Source organism: Podarcis bocagei (genome assembly GCF_964188305.1).
Source record: "Podarcis bocagei genome assembly, chromosome: 10".
Classification (NCBI taxonomy): Eukaryota; Metazoa; Chordata; class Lepidosauria; order Squamata; family Lacertidae; genus Podarcis; species Podarcis bocagei.
The window spans coordinates 1,101,733-1,120,550 of NC_138135.1; the positions used below are offsets into that span (position 1 = coordinate 1,101,733).

Consider the following 18,818-nt stretch of genomic DNA (forward strand, 5'->3'; position numbering starts at 1 on the left):
TATAAATTTGATCAAGGTGGAAGTTGGAGCTTTTGAGACATTTGGACTTGAAAGGATCAAGAAACAAAATTTGAGCTCCACCTTCAAACATGGAGGTCTGGCTGGAAGGAACATGGACATTATAGGGATATTGCCCCTCCGAGCCTTGGTGTCAAATACAAAGGGCTTTCAAAGAAACCGGCAGAGAGGGACTGAGAGAGATTTCAGGGCCTCAGACGTGAGGTTGCCAGGCTGATGGTAGAAGGACTAATGGACAATGGTTCTGGGATCGAAACCGGGGAAGGGAGGGTGGGGTTTGGAAATCCAAAGGCTGTTTGATTTTTTCTATTCTTTTTCTAAGGTGAAAAAATGTTCCCTCATTTTCTCTACATTTCCAACATTTATTATCAGGCAAATGATATACTTTTGCAAGCTTGACTGGTGTCATGTACCACCTATATATCATTTTCATAATATTTTCTTTTAAGGCATTACATGCCGTAAATTTCACACCGGTGGTCCATAACTGTTCTCAGTCAGCAACATAATGTTATAACCAATGTCTTGCGCCCACTTAATCATAGCTGATTTGACCGTTTCATCCTGAGTGTTCCATTTTAACAGCAAGTTATACATTCTTGAAAGTACCTTAGTTTTAGGTTCTAACAATTCTGTTTCTAATTTCGCTTTTTCCACCGGGAAGCCTATTTTTTAATCCATATTAAAAAGCTCTCTAATTTGATAATAATGTAGCCAATCTTGAACTTTATCTTTTAATTTCTCAAAACTCTGCAATCTCAACGTGTCTCCATTTTGTTCTAATATCTCCAAATATTTCGGCCACTTGGCCTCCATATTGAGTCTTTTCAGAGCCTTAGCTTCCATGGGTGATAGCCACCTTGGGGTCTTGTTTTCTAATAAATCTTTATATCTTATCCAGACATTAAACACTGCTTTCCTGACAATATGGTTCTTGAATGCTCTATGAATTTTAACCTTGTCGTACCACAGATATGCATGCCACCCAAACGCATTGTTAAACCCTTCCAAATCCAAAATGTCAGTGTTCTCCAGAAGTAGCCAGTCTTTCAACCAGCAGAATGCTGCTGATTCATAATACAACTTCATGTCAACTTCTCGGTAGTGGCGCCCGTCCTGTGGAACGCCCTCCCATCAGATGTCAAAGCGACAAACAACTACCTGACATTCAGGAGACATCTGAAGGCAGCCCTGTTCAGGGAAGTTCTTAATATGTGACATTTTAGTGTATTTTTTATCTTTGTTGGAAGCCGCCCAGAGTGGCTGGGGAAACCCAGCCAAATGGGCGGGGTACAAATAAAATATTATTATTACTATTACTATTATTATTATTATTATTATTATTATTATTATTATTATTATTATTATTATTATTATTATTATTATTATTATGTCTGGCAGGGCAAACCCCCCTCTTTCTTTAGCATCAGTCAATATTTTAAATTTTATTCTGGGCTTTTTGCCCTGCCAGACAAACTTAGAAATGTCTCTCTGCCACCCCTTGAAACAGTCCATCCTGTCCACAATCTGCAAAGTTTGAAACAAAAACAGCATTTTTGGCAGTACATTCATCTTTATGGCAGCAATTCAACCCAACAAGGAAAGCTTCAATTTTGACCAAATTTCTAAATCTTTTTTAACCTCTGACCAACATTTTTCATAATTATCTTTAAATAAATTCAAATTTTTGGCCGTCATATTAATCCCTAGACATTTCACTTTCTTCACCACATTTAAATCTGTCTCCTTCTGAAACCTTTCTTTTTCCATTGTTGTCAAATTTTTCTCCAAAACCTTAGTTTTTTGCTTGTTTAATTTAAATCCTGCCACCTGACCAAATTCTTGAATCAGTTCTAAAACTCTTTTCGTACTAGATTCTGCCTCCTGTAATGTCAAAACCAGGTCATCTGCAAAGGCCTTGAGTTTATATTGTTTAGCTCCGACCTGGATTCCTTTAATCAACCGGTCCCTCCTAATCATGTTCAAGAGCACCTCCAGGACCGAAATAAATAGCAATGGAGAGATAGGGCAACCCTGTCGTGTTCCTTTTTCAATTTTAAACTCTTCTGACACCACGTTATTAACTATCAATTTTGCTTTTTGTTCTGAATAGATTGCGTCTATACCATTTTCAAACCCCCATCCCACTCCCATTCCCTTAAGATTTTTCTTCATAAAATTCCAAGAGATATTGTCAAAGGCCTTCTCCGCATCAATAAAAATCAAAACTGCTCTTGTGTTAGTGTTCGTTTGCAATAACTCCAAAATATCAATAATGTTCCTTGTATTGTCAGACAAATGTCTGCCTGGGAGGAAGCCTGCCTGGTCTTTATGGATCACTTCATTTAACACTCTTTTTAATCTGTTAGCTAAAATATGTGCAAAAATTTTATAATCCACATTTAAAAGGGAAATGGGACGGTAGTTCTTGAGTTGTGTCTTTTCAGCTTCAGATTTTGGTATAAGTGTGATGAAAGCTTCTTTCCATGACTCCGGTGCCTTCTTCCCCTCCATAATCTCGTTGCACACCTCCTTTAATGGTTGAATTAAATAGTCTTTCAAAGTCTTATAATATTTGGAGGTTAACCCATCCGGCCCTGGAGACTTGCCCAGTTGCATGTTCTGAATGGCACCTTCAATCTCCTGTTCCGTTATCTTATGGTTCAATATTGTCTTGTTTTCTTGAGATAGTTTTTGTAATCCATTAGTTCTTAAAAATTGGTCTATATCCGTCTCTTTCTGCGGCCCCTGGGTATAAAGTTGTTTGAAGTATCTCTGGAAGCATTTTCTAATCTCCACAGGATTTGGATATTTCTCCCCTCAATCTCAAGATTGGTAACCGTGTTCAACTTCTGTCTTTTTTTCAACTGCCATGCTAGCAGTTTTCCACATTTATTAGCCGATTCAAAGGTCTTTTGTCTCATTTGTTTGATTTTCCATTCGACTTCCTGATTTATCAATTTCATATATTGTACTTGATATAATTTAATTTCTCTCAGAATCTCCTGTGACTTTGGTTTCAATCTTAATTTTTTCTCTCCTTCTTTTATTTTCTCCAAAATTCTGTCTTTTTTCTCATTTTGGGTTCTCTTTTTTATTGCATTCTGTTGTATCAGAAACCCCCTCATCACCGCTTTACTTGCATCCCAGATTATTCTTTTTTCCACTGTGGTTTTCAAGTTTACTTCAAAGTAGTCCAGCAGGTTCTTTTGGGCCTTCTTGACAATCTCTTGGTCTCTTAATAAGGTGTCATTCATCTTCCATCTGAAGGAGCCAGTTAAATTTAATCTCATTTCCATCTTTACTGCATTATGGTCGGAGCAGGTTTTTGGGCAGATTTCCACCTTTCTAGTCTTGGGAGCCAATCCTCTAGTTATCCATATTTGGTCAGTTCTTGTCCGTGTCATTTTGGCTTCAGAGAAGAATGTCCCTTCTCTTCCTAAGGGGTTTTTTGTTCTCCAAATGTCAATCAGATCCATGTTGTCAGTTAGTTCAAAAAAAGTTTTTGGTAGCCTGCCCTCTTTTGTTATGCTTTGACTTTGCGCTTTATCCATATTCGTAGATACCACCCCATTCATGTCACCCATCATAATGATGTTATTATAGTCCACATAATCCAGCATTGTCTCATGCAACTTCTTGTAAAATTCCGACTTCCCCTCATTTGGTGCATAAATTCCCAAAATCAAAAAAATTTCTCCTTGTATTTGAATTTCAATTGCCAAAATTCTTCCTTGCTCATCTTTAAAAAGAAATTTTGGTGATAGGCTTTCTTTTGCATAGATAGCAACTCCTCTCTTCTTCACTCTATCAGATGAAATAAATTCTTGACCCAGTCTCTTATTGATTAAAACTTTCCTATGGAGCCTAATCACATGTGTTTCCTGTAGGCAAATTAAGTCTAATTGTTCCTTTTTTAATAAATGAAAAATCTTCTTCCTTTTCTCAGGGGAATTAAAACCATGAATGTTCCAACTTAGTAGTTGCAGAGACATGTTGAGATAGTTCTATTCTCCCTTTGGCGGTGGTATCACTTTCTCAGGCTCATCAGAACCCAAAGGTGTAGGTATAAAACTTAGTGGTCCAGATCCTGAGGCTCTTGATTCTCCTTCAGTCCCTTTCTGAAGGTCTTCTCCGTAGTCAAAACAAAAAAAATTCCTTCCAGTAGCACCTTAAAGACCAACTAAGTTAGTTCTTGGTATGAGCTTTCGTGTGCACTCACACTTCTTCAGATACACTGAAACAGAAGTTGCCAGATCCTTCTATATAGTGAGAAGGTGGGGAGGGTATTACTCAGAAGAGTGGTGGGAATGGGTGATTGGCAGATAGCTGTGATGAGCCTGTTGACGACTCTAAACGACTGCAATAGGTCTTACAGGAAAAAGCAAGGGGTGAGAAGGTGAAAAATGGCTTTGTCATGTATAGTGAGATAAGAATCCAATGTCTTTGTTCAGACCAGGTCTCTCCATGGTTTTAAGTTTGGTAATGAGTTGCAATTCAGCAGCTTCTCTTTCCAGTCTATTTCTGAAATTCCTTTGTAGTAAAACAGCTACTTTGAGATCTTGTATAGAATGTCCTGGGAGATTGAAGTGTTCTCCTACTGGTTTCTCTGTTTTGTGATTCTTGATGTCAGATTTATGTCCGTTTATTCTTTGGCGTAAGGTTTGGCCTGTTTGTCCAATATAGAGAGCTGAAGGACACTGTTGGCATTTGATGGCATATACAATGTTAGACGATGAGCAATTAAATAGTCCTGAGACGGTATGTGTGATGTTGTTGGGGCCAGTAATGGTGTTGTCCGGGTGTATGTGGCAGCAAAGTTGGCATCTGGGTTTATTGCAGGCTCTGGTGCCAGTGTCCGTGTTAAGTCTGGTTGTAGTATTATTGTGGGTTAGGAGTTGTTTGAGATTGGGTGGCTGTCTGTAGGCAATGAAAGGTCTTCCTCCCAGAGCTTGAGAAAGAGAACTGTCATTGTCCAGGAGAGGTTGTAGATCTCTGATGATGCGTTGTACTGTTTTAACTTGGGAGCTGTATGGGATGACTAGAGGTGTTCTGTTATTTTCTTTTTTGGGTCTGTCTTGCAGCAAGTTCTCTCTGGGTATCAGTCTGGCTCTGTTGATCTGTTGTCTAACTTCATCTGCTGGGTATTTTAGTTCTAAAAAGGTTTGCTGTAGATCTCTTAGGTGAGAGTCTCTGCCTGTAGAATTGGAACAGATACGGCTGTAACGTAGTGCCTGGCTATATACAATGGACTGTTTGGTATGTTTGGGATGGTAGCTAGAGGCATGTAGATATGTTTGTCGGTCAGTTGGTTTACGGTATAAGGTGGTGTCTATGCGCCCATCCTGTATTTTTATAGTAGTGTCAAAAAAATGTATTTCTTGCATAGATTGATTCATTGTTAGGTTGATTGTGGGGTGAAATCATTGAATTTCTGGTGGAAGGTGTCCAGGGTCTGTTGACCATGTGTCCAGATGATAAAAATATCATCAATGTATCGCAGGTACAAGAGAGGTTTGAGTGGGTAGTTTAGGAAACATTGTTCTAAATCTGCCATGAAGATGTTGGAATACTGTGGGGCCATGCGGGTGCCCATTGCTGTGCCGCTGATCTGAAGGAACAGGTCATCACCGAATTTGAAGTTGTTGTGGGTAAGGACAAATTGGCAGAGTTTGGTGGCAAAGTCCGCTGTGGTTTTATCTGAAATGGTGTTCTGAAATGGTGGGAACACACTACAGCACTGTGGTCCTCTGGTGGGAAAACTCCTGAGAAGCATGATTGAATCAAAAATTCTGGGACTATGGAAAAATACTATCTTCCTCAAACCCCAGAATGAGCAGGAGCTCTGGGGTTGCCCCATGGGTTTCATGAGCGAAGATGGGGCCCCCAGGAGACTTCTCTGATACCTGCAGCCCCTCCTTCCCCCTCTTGAAATTAGGCTGGGGGGGGAAATCCCCCATTCAATTTCAGTATTTCAAGTTTTCTTCAGAACGCGCAGGGCAGGAGGCAGCGAAAATGTTCTGGTGAAGAAGCAGTGCTGGGAGATCATGCGGTGGCAGAATGACAGAGTATGGTGCAAAAACCAAAGGTACTTTCATCTAAAATTATACTCACCATTGTGAGATGTTGCCTGATTTCATTATTATAGTTTTACATATAAACACCAGTTACAGATAGGTAGAGGTGTTGGTCTGCCATAGTCAAAACAAAAAAAATTCCTTCCAGTAGCACCTTAAAGACCAACTAGGTTAGTTCTTGGTATGAGCTTTCGTGTGCATGCACACTTCTTCAGATACACATGCACACGAAAGCTCATACCAAGAACTAACCTAGTTGGTCTTTAAGGTGCTACTGGAAGGAATTTTTTATATATAAACACCAGAACTTCACATATACCTCATGCTTGTAGGAATGATTTCCTGCTGAGTTCATTGCTCAGAGTGGACTCTGAGAGGAAGACGTCCCACACTCCATACATCTAAATGGGTTCTCCCATGTGAGAGTCCCTAGATGTTCCTTAAATAAAGGTAAAGGTAAAGGGACCCCTGACCATTAGGTCCAGTCAAAGACGACTCTGGGGTTGCGGTGCTCATCTCACTTTATTGGCCGAGGGAGCCGGGCTACAGCTTCTGGGTCATGTGGCCAGCAGGACTAAGCCGCTTCTGGCGAACCAGAGCAGCGCATAGAAGCGCCGTTTACCTTCCCATCAGAGCGGTACCTATTTATCTACTTGCAATTTGACATGATTTCAAACTGCTAGGTCGGCAGGAACAGTGACCAAGCAACGGGAGCTCACCACGTTTGTCGGCCTATAGGACACATTTTTCCCCTCCAAAAATGAAGGGGAAATGTGCGTGCGTCCTATGGGGCGAATGCAGGCTTTCGCTGAAGCCTGGAGAGCGAGAGGCATCTGTGTGCACCGACCCCTCTCGCTCTCCAGGCTTCAGGAAGCTATCCGCAAGCCTCGCGCGCCCAGCGGCAGCTCCCACCGGGTTCGCAAGGCTTGCAGGTCGCAGCCTGCAGCCCGAATCATGGGGCACGCTGCAGAGCCCACCCGGTGCTTTGGGCAGATGTCCACAAGCCTTGCGCACCAGGTTCGCAAGGCTTGCAGGCAGCAGCCTGTTCTGGGGGCTGGGGTCGGGGGAAGCCAGCCAGGAAAAAAATATTTTTTCTTTATTCCCCCCCCCCCGAAAAAAAACTAGGTGCGTCCTATGGGGCGAAAAATATGGTATCTGGTTTCTCCCGTGTGTGAGTCCGTTGATGTCTTCTAAGACATCCACTATCACTGAAGCTCTTTCCGCACTCCATGCATTCAAATGGTTTCTCCCCTGTGTGAGTCCGTTGATGTGTTCTAAGGCTTCCACTTTTACTAAAGCTCTTTCCACACTCCATGCATTCAAATGGTTTCTCCCCTGTGTGAGTCTGTTGATGATTTCTAAGGTTTCCACTCTGACTGAAGCTCTTTCCACACTCGATACATTTAAATGGTTTCTCCCCTGTGTGAGTCCGTTGATGTGTTCTAAGGTCTCCACTCTGACTGAAGCTCTTTCCACACTCCATACATTGAAATGGTTTCTCCCCTGTGTGAGTCCATTGATGTTTCCTAAGGCTTCCATTTTCACTAAAGCTCTTTCCACACTCGATACATTTAAATGGTTTCTCCCCTGTGTGAGTCCGTTGATGTCTTCTAAGCTTTCCATTTTCACTAAAGCTCTTTCCACACTCGATACATTTAAATGGTTTCTCCCCTGTGTGAGTCCGTTGATGGTTCCTAAGCTTTCCATTTTCACTAAAGCTCTTTCCACACTCGATACATTTAAATGGTTTCTCCCCTGTGTGAGTCCGTTGATGTGATCTAAGGCTTCTACGATCACTAAAACTCTTTCCACACTCCAGACATTTATATGGTTTCTCCCCTGTGTGAGTCTGTTGATGTTTTCTAAGGTTTCCACTCCGACTGAAGCTCTTTCCACACGCGATACATTTAAATGGTTTCTCCCCTGTGTGAGTCTGTTGATGTGTTCTAAGGCTTCCACTCTGACTGAATTCCTTTCCACACTCCATGCATTTAAATGGTTTCTCCCCTGTGTGAGTCCGTTGATGTCTTCTAAGATCTCCACTCTGACTGAATTCCTTTCCACACTCCATGCATTTAAATGGTTTCTCCCCTGTGTGAGTCCGTTGATGTGATCTAAGGCTTCCACGATCACTAAAACTCTTTCCACACTCCAGACATTTATATGGTTTCTCCCCTGTGTGAGTCCGTTGATGGTTCCTAAGGCTTCCATTTTCACTAAAGCTCTTTCCACACTCCATGCATTCAAATGGTTTCTCCCCTGTGTGAGTCTGTTGATGATTTCTAAGGTTTCCACTCCGACTGAAGCTCTTTCCACACTCGATACATTTAAATGGTTTCTCCCCTGTGTGAGTCCGTTGATGTTTTCTAAGGCTTCCAATATCACTAAAGCTCTTTCCACACTCAATACATTTATATGGTTTCTCCCCTGTGTGAGTCCATTGATGTGATCTAAGTTGTGCACTCTGACTGAAGCTCTTTCCACACTCCATGCATTTAAACGGTTTCTCCCCTGTGTGGGTCCGTTGATATCTTCTAAGGCTTCCACTATTATTAATGTTCTTTCCACACACCATACATTCATATGGTTTTCCCCCTGTGTGAGTCCCTTTGTGCAATTTAAGGTTTCCACTCTGACTGAAATTCTTCCCACACTCCCTGCACTTAAAACATTTTGTCTCTGTGTGAGTCCGCTGGTGTGTTCTAAGTTTTCAGTTGAAAGAGAAGCTCTTTCCGCACTACATACCTTTGAATGGCTTCTTTCCTTTTTGTGTTCGTTGATGTGAACTATGTGTGCTCATTCAGTGATGCATATTCCACATTTCACACATTTTAATGGCTATTCCTAATGAAACGAAAGGTGCCCTGTCCCCCGCAATTCTGTCTTCTCCATCACCTTTTTCAGAGTGGGCAGAAAGCAAATCCTGTTTGGGTTTCAAGGAAGAGAACAAAGGGAAAGAGAACACATCAACCGCCATTAGCACCTTCTCTTATTTCAACATCTCTTACATTCTCCCATGTCCTACCTATGTTCCCAATTTTTAGGAAATGAAAATGGTATGATGTCAAATGGTAGTAATGCATCAGGAACCTTTCAAGATCCTCAATCATCTTTAATAACACAGCATGATCTTGGAATACTGTTGTCCTGTGGGACTGCCTTTCAAATCAAGTGGTTGCCCCCGTTTACACCTCTAGATCTTCATGAATCACCTGCACAGTCCCACTGACCTCAGGAGGTCCATATGGATTATTTTGGGAGACCCAGGCCTACATCTCTTCCAGGGACTGTGGTCTGGGTCAGTCAGAGAACTAGTGACAAGGCTTGGTGCTTGGGGTCAGCTGAATGGGTGCTCAGGGAAGCTCCTGTTCTTGGAGATGGACCTCCGTCTAAATGCCTCACATTGCATGGAGAGAGCAGAAGAAGCAGAAGGAAAGCAGATGGCACATGGGAATCCCAGACGGAAACACCCACCCCAAAGGTTCTTTATAATGATGATGTGCTGCCTGATCCTGTGCTTGTCTTCTGACAGAGGACTATCCTAATCTGAAAGGCAGGATATTCAAGGCAAGGAGATAACTGTTCTTCATGGTAGGTAGACATATTGGTCTGACACAGTTGAAGTAAAAAAGTAAAAAAATAGTCCAGTTGCACCTTAGGTTCTAGATATAAGCTTTTGTGTGCATTCACAGTTCTTCATATAGTGGGAGATGGTAGTAGGAGTACCCTTCTGAGAAAAACCCCACCCCACCCTCCCACGATATACAAGGGTCTGGTGACATCTGTGTCAGTGTATCTGAAGAATTGTGCATGCACACCAAAGCTTATACCTAGAACAATCTTAGTTGGTCTCTAAGGTGCTACTGGACTATTTTTAAATGTTTTATTTCAACTGTGTCAGACCAACACGGCTACCTACCTGAATCTAGATCTCATGGGGTGTTGGGGATAAGTAGTTACTTTGGTGGGGAACATGTCCTGCACCTCCTGGGGTCATTTTTCCACCCTTGGTGCCCACCCTGCACTCAGCTCTCACCTGTGGCTTCCAGAAGCTGTCAGCATGCAACAGGGGTTCAAGCAACGGCTTCTACCAGCCGGCTAAACCAGGTGAGGAAAGCTGATGGGTCTCAAATCGTTGATGGGCTGGGTGGGGAATTCTGCTGTGTAGCAGGAACCCCCCCACCCCATTCATTCTGTTTGCACAAACTTCACACACACTCACACTCACACACTACATACGCCACATTTCTGTTATAAATTCATAGAAAATCAACCATACATCGTATTTGCACTGTTCCATTTTTTTGCTCCATGTGACAAGGACTATCAAAGGGGGGTGGCTTGGTTTCTGGTCAGCCATATAATAATAATAATAATAATAATTTATTATTTGTACCCCGCCCATCTGGCTGGGTTTCCCCAGCCACTCTGGGCGGCTTCCACAGAAACCAAAAAACACTAAAATATCATACATTAAAAGCTTCCCTGAATAGGGCCGCCTTAAGATGTTTTCTGAATGTCAGGTAGTTGTCCATCACCTTGACATCCGATGGGAGGGCATTCCACAGGGCGGGCGCCACCACCGAAAAGGCCCTCTGCCTGGTTCCCTGTAGCTTCGCTTCTCGCAATGAGGGAACCGCCAGAAGGCCCTCGGCGCTGGACCTCAGTGTCCGGGCAGAACGATGGGGGTGGAGACGCTCCTTCAGGTATACTGGGCCGAAGCCGTTTAGGGCTTTAAAGGTCAACACCAACACTTTGAATTGTGCTCGGAAACGTACTGGGAGCCAATGTAGGTCTTTCAAGACCGGTGTTATGTGGTCTCGGCGGCCGCCCCCAGTCACCAGTCTAGCTGCCGCATTCTGGATTAGTTGTAGTTTCCGAGTCACCTTCAAAGGTAGCCCCACGTAGAGCGCATTGCAGTAGTCCAAGCGGGAGATAACTAGAGCATGCACCACTCTGGCCAGACAGTCAGCGGGCAGGTAGGGTCTCAGCCTGCGTACCAGGTGGAGTTGGTAGACAGCTGCCCTGGATACAGAATTGACCTGCGCCTCCATGGACAGCTGTGAGTCCAAAATGACTCCCAGGCTACGCACCTGGTCCTTCAGGGGCACAGTTACCCCATTCAGGACCAGGGAGTTCTCCACACCAGCCCGCCCCCTGTCCCCCAAAAACAGTACTTCTGTCTTGTCAGGATTCAACTTCAATCCATTAGCCGCCATCCATCCTCCAACCGCCTCCAGGCACTCACACAGGACCTTCACCGCCTTCACTGGTTCTGATTTGAAAGAAAGGTAGAGCTGGGTATCATCTGCATATTGATGGACACCCAGTCCAAACCCCCTGATGATCTCTCCCAGCGGCTTCATATAGATGTTAAAAAGCATGGGGGAGAGGACGGAACCCTGAGGCACCCCACAAGTGAGGGCCCAAGGGTCTGAACACTCATCCCCCACCACCACTTTCTGAACACGGCCCAGGAGGAAGGAGCGAAACCACTGTATAACAGTGCCCCCAGCTCCCAACCCCTCTAGACGGTCCAGAAGGATGTTATGGTCGATTGTATCAAAGGCCGCTGAGAGATCCAGCAGAACTAGGAAACAACTCTCACCTTTGTCCCTAGCTCGCCGGAGATCATCAACCAGTGCGACCAAGGCAGTTTCAGTCCCATGATGAGGCCTGAACCCTGATTGGAAGGGATCCAAATGGTCCGCATCCTCCAGGCGTGCCTGGAGTTGTTCAGCAACCACACGCTCAATCACCTTGCCCAAGAATGGAAGATTTGAAACTGGGCGATAGTTGGCCATACTGGCCGGGTCTAAAGATGGTTTTTTAAGAAGCGGTTTAATGACCGCCTCTTTCAGCGGATCTGGGAATGTTCCCTCACAGAGGGAAGCATTCACCACCCCGCAGAGCCCATCGCCCAGCCCTTCCCGGCTAGCTTTTATAAGCCAGGATGGGCAAGGATCAAGGAGACAGGTGGTTGGTTTCACTCGTCCAAGCAGCCTGTCCACATCCTCGGGGGTAACGGATTGAAATTGATTCCATGCAACTTGACCAGACAGGGCTCCAGCACTCTCCCGCCCCAGCCCTGCTCCCACGGTGGTGTCTAGCTCCTTCCGAATATGAGTGATTTTATCTGCAAAAAACTTTGCAAAATCGTTGCAGGAGATCTTGGGGTCTTTACAAGGCCCCGATGGTAAAGGTGGTTCCGTTAAATTGCGGACCACCTGAAAGAGTCTCCTGCTACTATTTTCTGCAGATGCAATAGAGGCGGCGAAGAAAGTCTTCTTTGCCGTCGCTATCGCCACTTGGTAGGCTCGACGTTGAGCTCTAACCTGTGTCCGGTCAGATTCGGAGTGAGTTTTCTGCCACCGACGCTCTAGCCGTCTCAGCGATTGTTTCATCGCCCTCAGCTCCGAAGAAAACCACGGGGCTGTCCGGGCTCCATGCAATCGGAGAGGGCGCTTCGGAGCCAGACAGTCGATAGCCCTGGTTAACTCCGCATTCCAGCGGGCCACCAGGGAATCAGCTGAAAGGCCATCAACACGGGATAAAGCATCCCCTACCACTCTCTGGAAACCATTTGGATCCATTAAGTGGCGGGGGCGGACCATCCGAATTGGTCCCACCTCCCTGCAGAGGGGAAGGGTCGCGGAGAAGTCCAGTTGCACCAGGAAGTGATCTGACCATGGCACTTCTTTGGTTTCATTTTTACTTAGTGTCAGATCACCCACGTCGCTAGAGGTGAATACCAGGTCTAAGGCATGTCCATGACTATGAGTTGGGCCCAACTTATTCAGGGACAGCCCCATGGAGGCCATGCTTTCCACGAAGTCCCGAGCGGCCCCTTGTAAGGTCGTGTCGGCGTGGATGTTAAAATCCCCTAGGACAACCAAACTAGGTGTCTCCAGGAGAACATCCGCCACGACCTGAAGCAGCTCGGACAGGGAATCCTTGGTGCAGCGGGGAGGTCGGTACACCAAAAGGAATCCTGTACTGCCCCTATTGCCCAACTTCCAGAACATGCACTCAGAAAACTGGGTCTTCCCAGTAGGACGCCTGGTGCAGACTAATGACTTCCTAAAAATCACTGCAACCCCCCCTCCCCGCCCACATGACCTGGGTTGCTGTGCGTAAGAGAAACCTGGTGGGCAAGCGGCAGCAAGGACGGGCCCATCTGTCTCATTCAACCAGGTCTCTGTCACACAAGCCAGGTCAAATCCTCCATCCACAATCAGGTCGTGGATGGCAGTGGTTTTATTCACTATTGACCTGGCATTACACAGCAACACCTTCAGGTTATGTGGGTTTCCCCTGTTGATTCCAGTATCCATCTGGTCAAGGCCAGACCCGGAGGCAGGGATAGTCTTCAAACAACGACTAAACCTGCCTCCTCGGTAATGACATGGTCTGGTCTTAGCGTAACTCCGCCTCCTGCCCATGATCACCGAGATCGGATGTCCCAGTGCTTCCCCCCCTGTGGAACTTGTCCCAGCCATCGTGTTGGCTGGGGCCTCACTCCCAGGCAGCCCTGATCCCACCCCTTAAAAACAAAACACAAACTATACAGAACCAATAAAACAACAGAAAACAAAAACAGAACAATTACACTAAAATTAATCCCCAACCAAATATCCATTACACCCACCCACCCCCAGCAAGAGAAAAAAGGAAAAAAAGAAATACAAATTTAAATTGCCACCGACTGCTTGAGGACATTTTAAAACACATTGGAACAGGGAAGCAATTGCAGAACACTTCCCAGCTTCCCCAAAAGTTTGTTCCAAATAAGGGCCTGGGCCACGCCCCCTGGGCCAGTTGGAAAAGGCCCTGGAAGGGAGCAGGCCCTGCAGTCCTCACCCAGCCGATGGTCCGAGGCTTCCCTGCAGCAGGAGTCCCTTTATAGCCGGGAGAAAGGGCCTGGGCCACGCCCCCTGGGCCAGTTGGAGAAGGCCCTGGAAGGGAGCAGGCCCTGCAGTCCTCACCCAGCCGATGGTCCGAGGCTTCCCTGCAGCAGGAGTCCCTTTATAGCTGGGAGAAAGGGCCTGGGCCACGCCATAATCCCTTCACCATCCTAGCACATCCACAGGAGCCCTGCCCAGTTGCTATGTCAGCCCTGATAATCCCAGACAGAAGACAATCATAATGACAAAGAACTTGCATATGGTAGTGGATTCAGCACGGACTGAAACAAAGGACAATAATCAGATCTTCCCTCTGGGGGCAGGAAACTGCAAACTCTCCTTTGTCTCCTGGAAGTGACTCATGGGCAGGGGGAAAGCCAGGTGACTGGACACTCAGGTTACCACCACAACTCCTCCCTCAACCCCTCCTTTCTGTAATGTAGAATCATAGAATCATAGAATCATAGAATCATAGAATCATAGAATCATAGAGTTGGAAGAGACCACAAGGGCCATCGAGTCCAACCCCCTGCCAAGCAGGAAACACCATCAGAGCACTCCTGACATATGGTTGTCAAGCCTCTGCTTAAAGACCTCCAAAGAAGGAGACTCCACCACACTCCTTGGCAGCAAATTCCACTGTCGAACAGCTCTTACTGTCAGGAAGTTCTTCCTAATGTTTAGGTGGAATCTTCTTTCTTGTAGTTTGGATCCATTGCTCCGTGTCCGCTTCTCCGGAGCAGCAGAAAACAACCTTTCTCCCTCCTCTATGTGACATCCTTTTATATATTTGAACATGGCTATCATATCACCCCTTAACCTCCTCTTCTCCAGGCTAAACATGCCCAGCTCCCTTAGCCGTTCCTCATAAGGCATCGTTTCCAGGCCTTTGACCATTTTGGTTGCCCTCCTCTGGACACGTTCCTGTTTGTCAGTGTCCTTCTTGAATTGTGGTGCCCAGAACTGGACACAGTACTCCATGTGAGGTCTGACCAGAGCAGAATACAGTGGCACTATTACTTCCCTTGATCTAGATGCTATACTCCTATTGATGCAGCCCAGAATTGCATTGGCTTTTTTAGCTGCCGCGTCACACTGTTGGCTCATGTCAAGTTTGTGGTCAACCAAGACTCCTAGATCCTTTTCACATGTACTGCTTTCAAGCCAGGTGTCCCCCATCTTGTATTTGTGCCTCTCATTTTTTTTGCCCAAGTGCAATACTTTACATTTCTCCCTGTTAAAATTCATCTTGTTTGTTTTTGCCCAGTTCTCTAATCTGTCAAGGTCGTTTTGAAGTGTGATCCTGTCCTCTGGGGTGTTAGCCACCCCTCCCAGTTTGGTGTCATCTGCAAATTTGATCAGGATGCCCTTGAGTCCATCATCCAAGTCGTTGATAAAGATGTTGAATAACACCGGGCCCAAGACAGAACCCTGTGGCACCCCACTAGTCACTCTTCTCCAGGATGAAGAGGAACCATTGATGAGCACCCTTTGGGTTCGGTCAGTCAGCCAGTTACAAATCCACTGAGTGGTAGCATAGTCAAGACCGCATTTTACCAGCTTCTTTACAAGAATATCATGGGGCACCTTGTCAAATGCCTTGCTGAAATCAAGGTAGGCTACATCCACTGCATTCCCTTCATCTACCAGGCTTGTAATTCTGTCAAAAAACGAGATCAGGTTAGTCTGACATGACTTATTTTTCAGAAATCCATGCTGACTATTGGTGATCACAGCATTCCTTTCTAGGTGCTCACAGACTGTTTGCTTAATGATCTGCTCCAGAATCTTCCCTGGTATTGATGTCAGACTGACTGGGCGGTAATTATTTGGGTCCTCTCTTTTCCCCTTTTTGAAAATAGGGACAACATTTGCCCTCCTCCAGTCTGCCGGGACTTCGCCTGTTCTCCAGGAATTCTCAAAGATGACTGCCAGTGGTTCTGAGATCACATCTGCCAGTTCTTTTAATACTCTTGGATGCAGTTCATCTGGCCCTGGAGACTTGAATACATCTAAACTAGCCAAATATTCTTGTACTATCTCCTTAGTTATTCTGGGCTGTGTTTCCTTTGCTGAATCATTTGCTCCAAATTCTTCAGGTCGGGCATTGTTTTCTTTATCGGAGAAGACTGAGGCAAAGAAGGCATTGAGTAGTTCAGCCCTTTCTGTGTCCCCTGTTTGCATTTCACCATCTTCTCCTCTGAGTGACCCCATTGTTTCTTTGTTCTTCCTTTTGCTACGAACATACCCATAAAAGCCTTTTTTGTTGCTTTTAACCTCTCTAGCAAGCCTGAGTTCATTCTGTGCTTTAGCTTTTCTGACTTTGTGTCTACACGTGCTGGCTATTTGTTTGAATTCCTCTTTGGTGGTTTCCCCCCTTTTCCATTTTTTGTACACATCCTTTTTTAATCTTAATTCAGTTAAAAGTTCTTTAGATAGCCACCCTGGCTTCTTTAGGCACCTTCCATGTTTCCGTCTCATTGGTATTGCCTGACGTTGTGCTTTTAGTATCTCCCTCTTAACAAACTCCCAGCCATCATGAACTCCCTTTCCTTTTAGTATTGTTGTCCATGGGATCTCACCCAGCACTTCCCTAAGTTTTATGAAGTCGGCTTTGTTAAAGTCAAGAAATTGAGTCCTAGTATGCTTGGCTGCTCCTTTCCGCTGTATAGTAAACTTCAGAAGAGCATGATCACTCACGCCTAATGATCCTTCCACTTCTACCCCACTAACCAGGTCATCAACATTGGTTAGGACCAGATCTAAAATGGCTGTTCCTCTTGTTGCTTCTCCCACTTTCTGGACAATGAAGTTGTCTGCAAGGCCAGTGAGGAATCTGTTTGACCTTATGCTCTTGGCTGAGTTTGACGTCCAACAAATATCCGGGTAATTGAAGTCCCCCATTACTACTATCTCCCTTCCTTTTGCATGCTTGGCCATCTGTTCCAGGAAGGCATCATCTATGTCCTCCGTTTGGCTTGGGGATCTATAGTAAACTCCCACAATGAGGTCTCTGTTATTCTTCTCTCCCTTAATTTTGACCCAAATGCTCTCACTTTGGCTTTGAGGATCTAAATCTTGGATCTCTTCACAGGTATACACATCCCTGACATATAACGCCACTTCTCCTCCTTTCTTGTCTGGTCTGTTTCTTTGAAATAGATTGTATCCCCCCATTATTACATTCCAATCGTGGGACTTATCCCACCAGGTTTCAGTGATGCCTATTATGTCATATTTAGTTTGCTGTACCAAGAGCTCAAGCTCATCTTGTTTATTTCCCATGCTTTGCGCATTAGTGTACAGACATTGAAGTCCATTAATCATTCCCCCGTGTCTCCTATTTAAGGATTTTTTCCTCCCACCACTAGGTCCGCGTGCTGTTTGCTCCATTTGGTCTATGACATTTGGATGATCATCTTCATTAATTGATAGATTCCTACCTTCAGGAGCACTGTCTCCCTCCCCCACATTAGTCAGTTTAAAACCCTCCTGATGAGGTTTCTGAGATTTTTGGCAAAAACATTTCTCCCAACCGTTGTGAGGTGCAGCCCATCACTTGCCAGAAGTCCATCTTCAAGAAACTGCAGTCCGTGATCTAAGAATCCAAACCGTTCCTGTTTACACCATTTGCGAAGCCAGCTGTTCACTTCCACTATTTTCCCCTCTCTCCCTGGGCCACGTCGTTCAACTGGGAGGACAGATGAGATGACAATTTGTGCATTTAGTTGCTTCAATTTCCTGCCGAGAGCCTCGTAGTCTCTTTTGATCTTCTGGAGGCTATTGCTTGCAGTGTCATTGATTCCCACATGAACCAAGAGGAAGGGGTATTTGTCAGTGGGTTTTATGATTCCTTGCAGTCATTCAGTTACATCTTGGATCTTAGCCCCGGGGAGACAGCACACTTCCCGAGACATCTTGTCAGGCCCACAGATCACTGCTTCTGTTCCCCTCAGTAGGGAATCCCCTATCACCACTACACGCCTCCTCTTGGGTTTGGTCGGGGTTCTTCCGTGAGCTGTCCGTTCCAAGGTCGCCTGCACATTCCCTGAGGACTGACTTTGCTGCTCGTCTTCATATACCTGATCGACTGTAATGAGGGAGAGATCCTCAAATGGAGTCTGCTCTTCGTCTTCCATACTAGGGGAGAGGACCTCAAAGCGATTGTGTATTTCTAAGCAATCAGAGTGAAGCCTGGGCCTCCTACTTCTTTGAGTCACGTTTCTCCATATATCTGGCTCCTGTGTTGGTGAACTAGACTCCTTCTCAGGGGAGTCCCCTGTCTCCTCCTTGGTGGAGACGGTGTGCTCTGTTGCTTCCAAGAAGAGCTCCAGCTCTCTAATTCTTTGGAGCGTAGTTACACGTTCCTCCAGTTGCTGGACTTTGTCTTTTAAGAGGGCAATCAACATGCAATTGCTGCAGGTAAAGCTGCCTGCAACCTTTGGCAAGATGGCAAACATTGCGCAGGAATCGCAGGCGACTGCAGCTGTTCCCTCCCCTTCCATCTTGAGATCGTGTCGTTGGGGTTGGCTACAGAGGTCCTCCATCATAAAAAGCTTGACGACAGGACAAATAACTTCCCCCACACCAAAAAAAAAAAAACACCTAGATCTCCCCCAACAAACGTTTGAGACTAGCTACCCTAAATCTAAAAGATGGATCTAACTGCGCGCGCCGTTAGGCGCGCGCCGCTGCCCTGCAAACTCTGATAAGCTCCTCCCACAGCTAATCCCCTGCCTCAACAGAAACCCTGCCCCCTCTGACCTTTACACAGGGAAAACAGCTAATCAGCCTCCAAGAAACACACAGACACAAGAAA

The 18,818-nt window shown here is 45.4% G+C and overlaps 2 protein-coding genes and 1 long non-coding RNA gene across 5 annotated transcripts in view; 1 reads left to right on the forward strand and 2 right to left on the reverse strand.

Moving 5' to 3' along the window:
* Positions 1 to 18,818, reverse strand: part of LOC308595704 (uncharacterized protein) — a 67,763-nt gene that overhangs the window by 13,723 nt on the left and 35,222 nt on the right. The gene's annotated exons all lie outside the window — the stretch shown is intronic.
* LOC308595683 (uncharacterized protein) overlaps positions 1 to 18,818 on the reverse strand; it is a 171,848-nt gene that overhangs the window by 3,511 nt on the left and 149,519 nt on the right. The window contains exons 1-2 of one of the 3 annotated variants that reach the window (XM_081210299.1): positions 10,132 to 10,258; positions 6,459 to 9,018 (exon numbers count right to left, since the gene is read on the reverse strand). In XM_081210299.1, coding sequence (XP_081066425.1) covers positions 7,228 to 8,670 — 1,443 coding nt within the window. In that variant the 5' untranslated portion in view covers positions 8,671 to 9,018; positions 10,132 to 10,258 and the 3' untranslated portion in view covers positions 6,459 to 7,227. Of the gene's footprint in view, positions 1 to 6,458; positions 9,019 to 10,131; positions 10,259 to 18,818 lie in introns of those variants that run through there. The other 2 variants (XR_014012104.1, XM_081210298.1) reach the window with 2 other exon arrangements.
* Positions 344 to 4,469, forward strand: LOC308595885. Its single transcript, XR_014012176.1, has 2 exons — positions 344 to 4,266; positions 4,304 to 4,469. It is a non-coding gene; the product is annotated as an uncharacterized lncRNA (long non-coding RNA).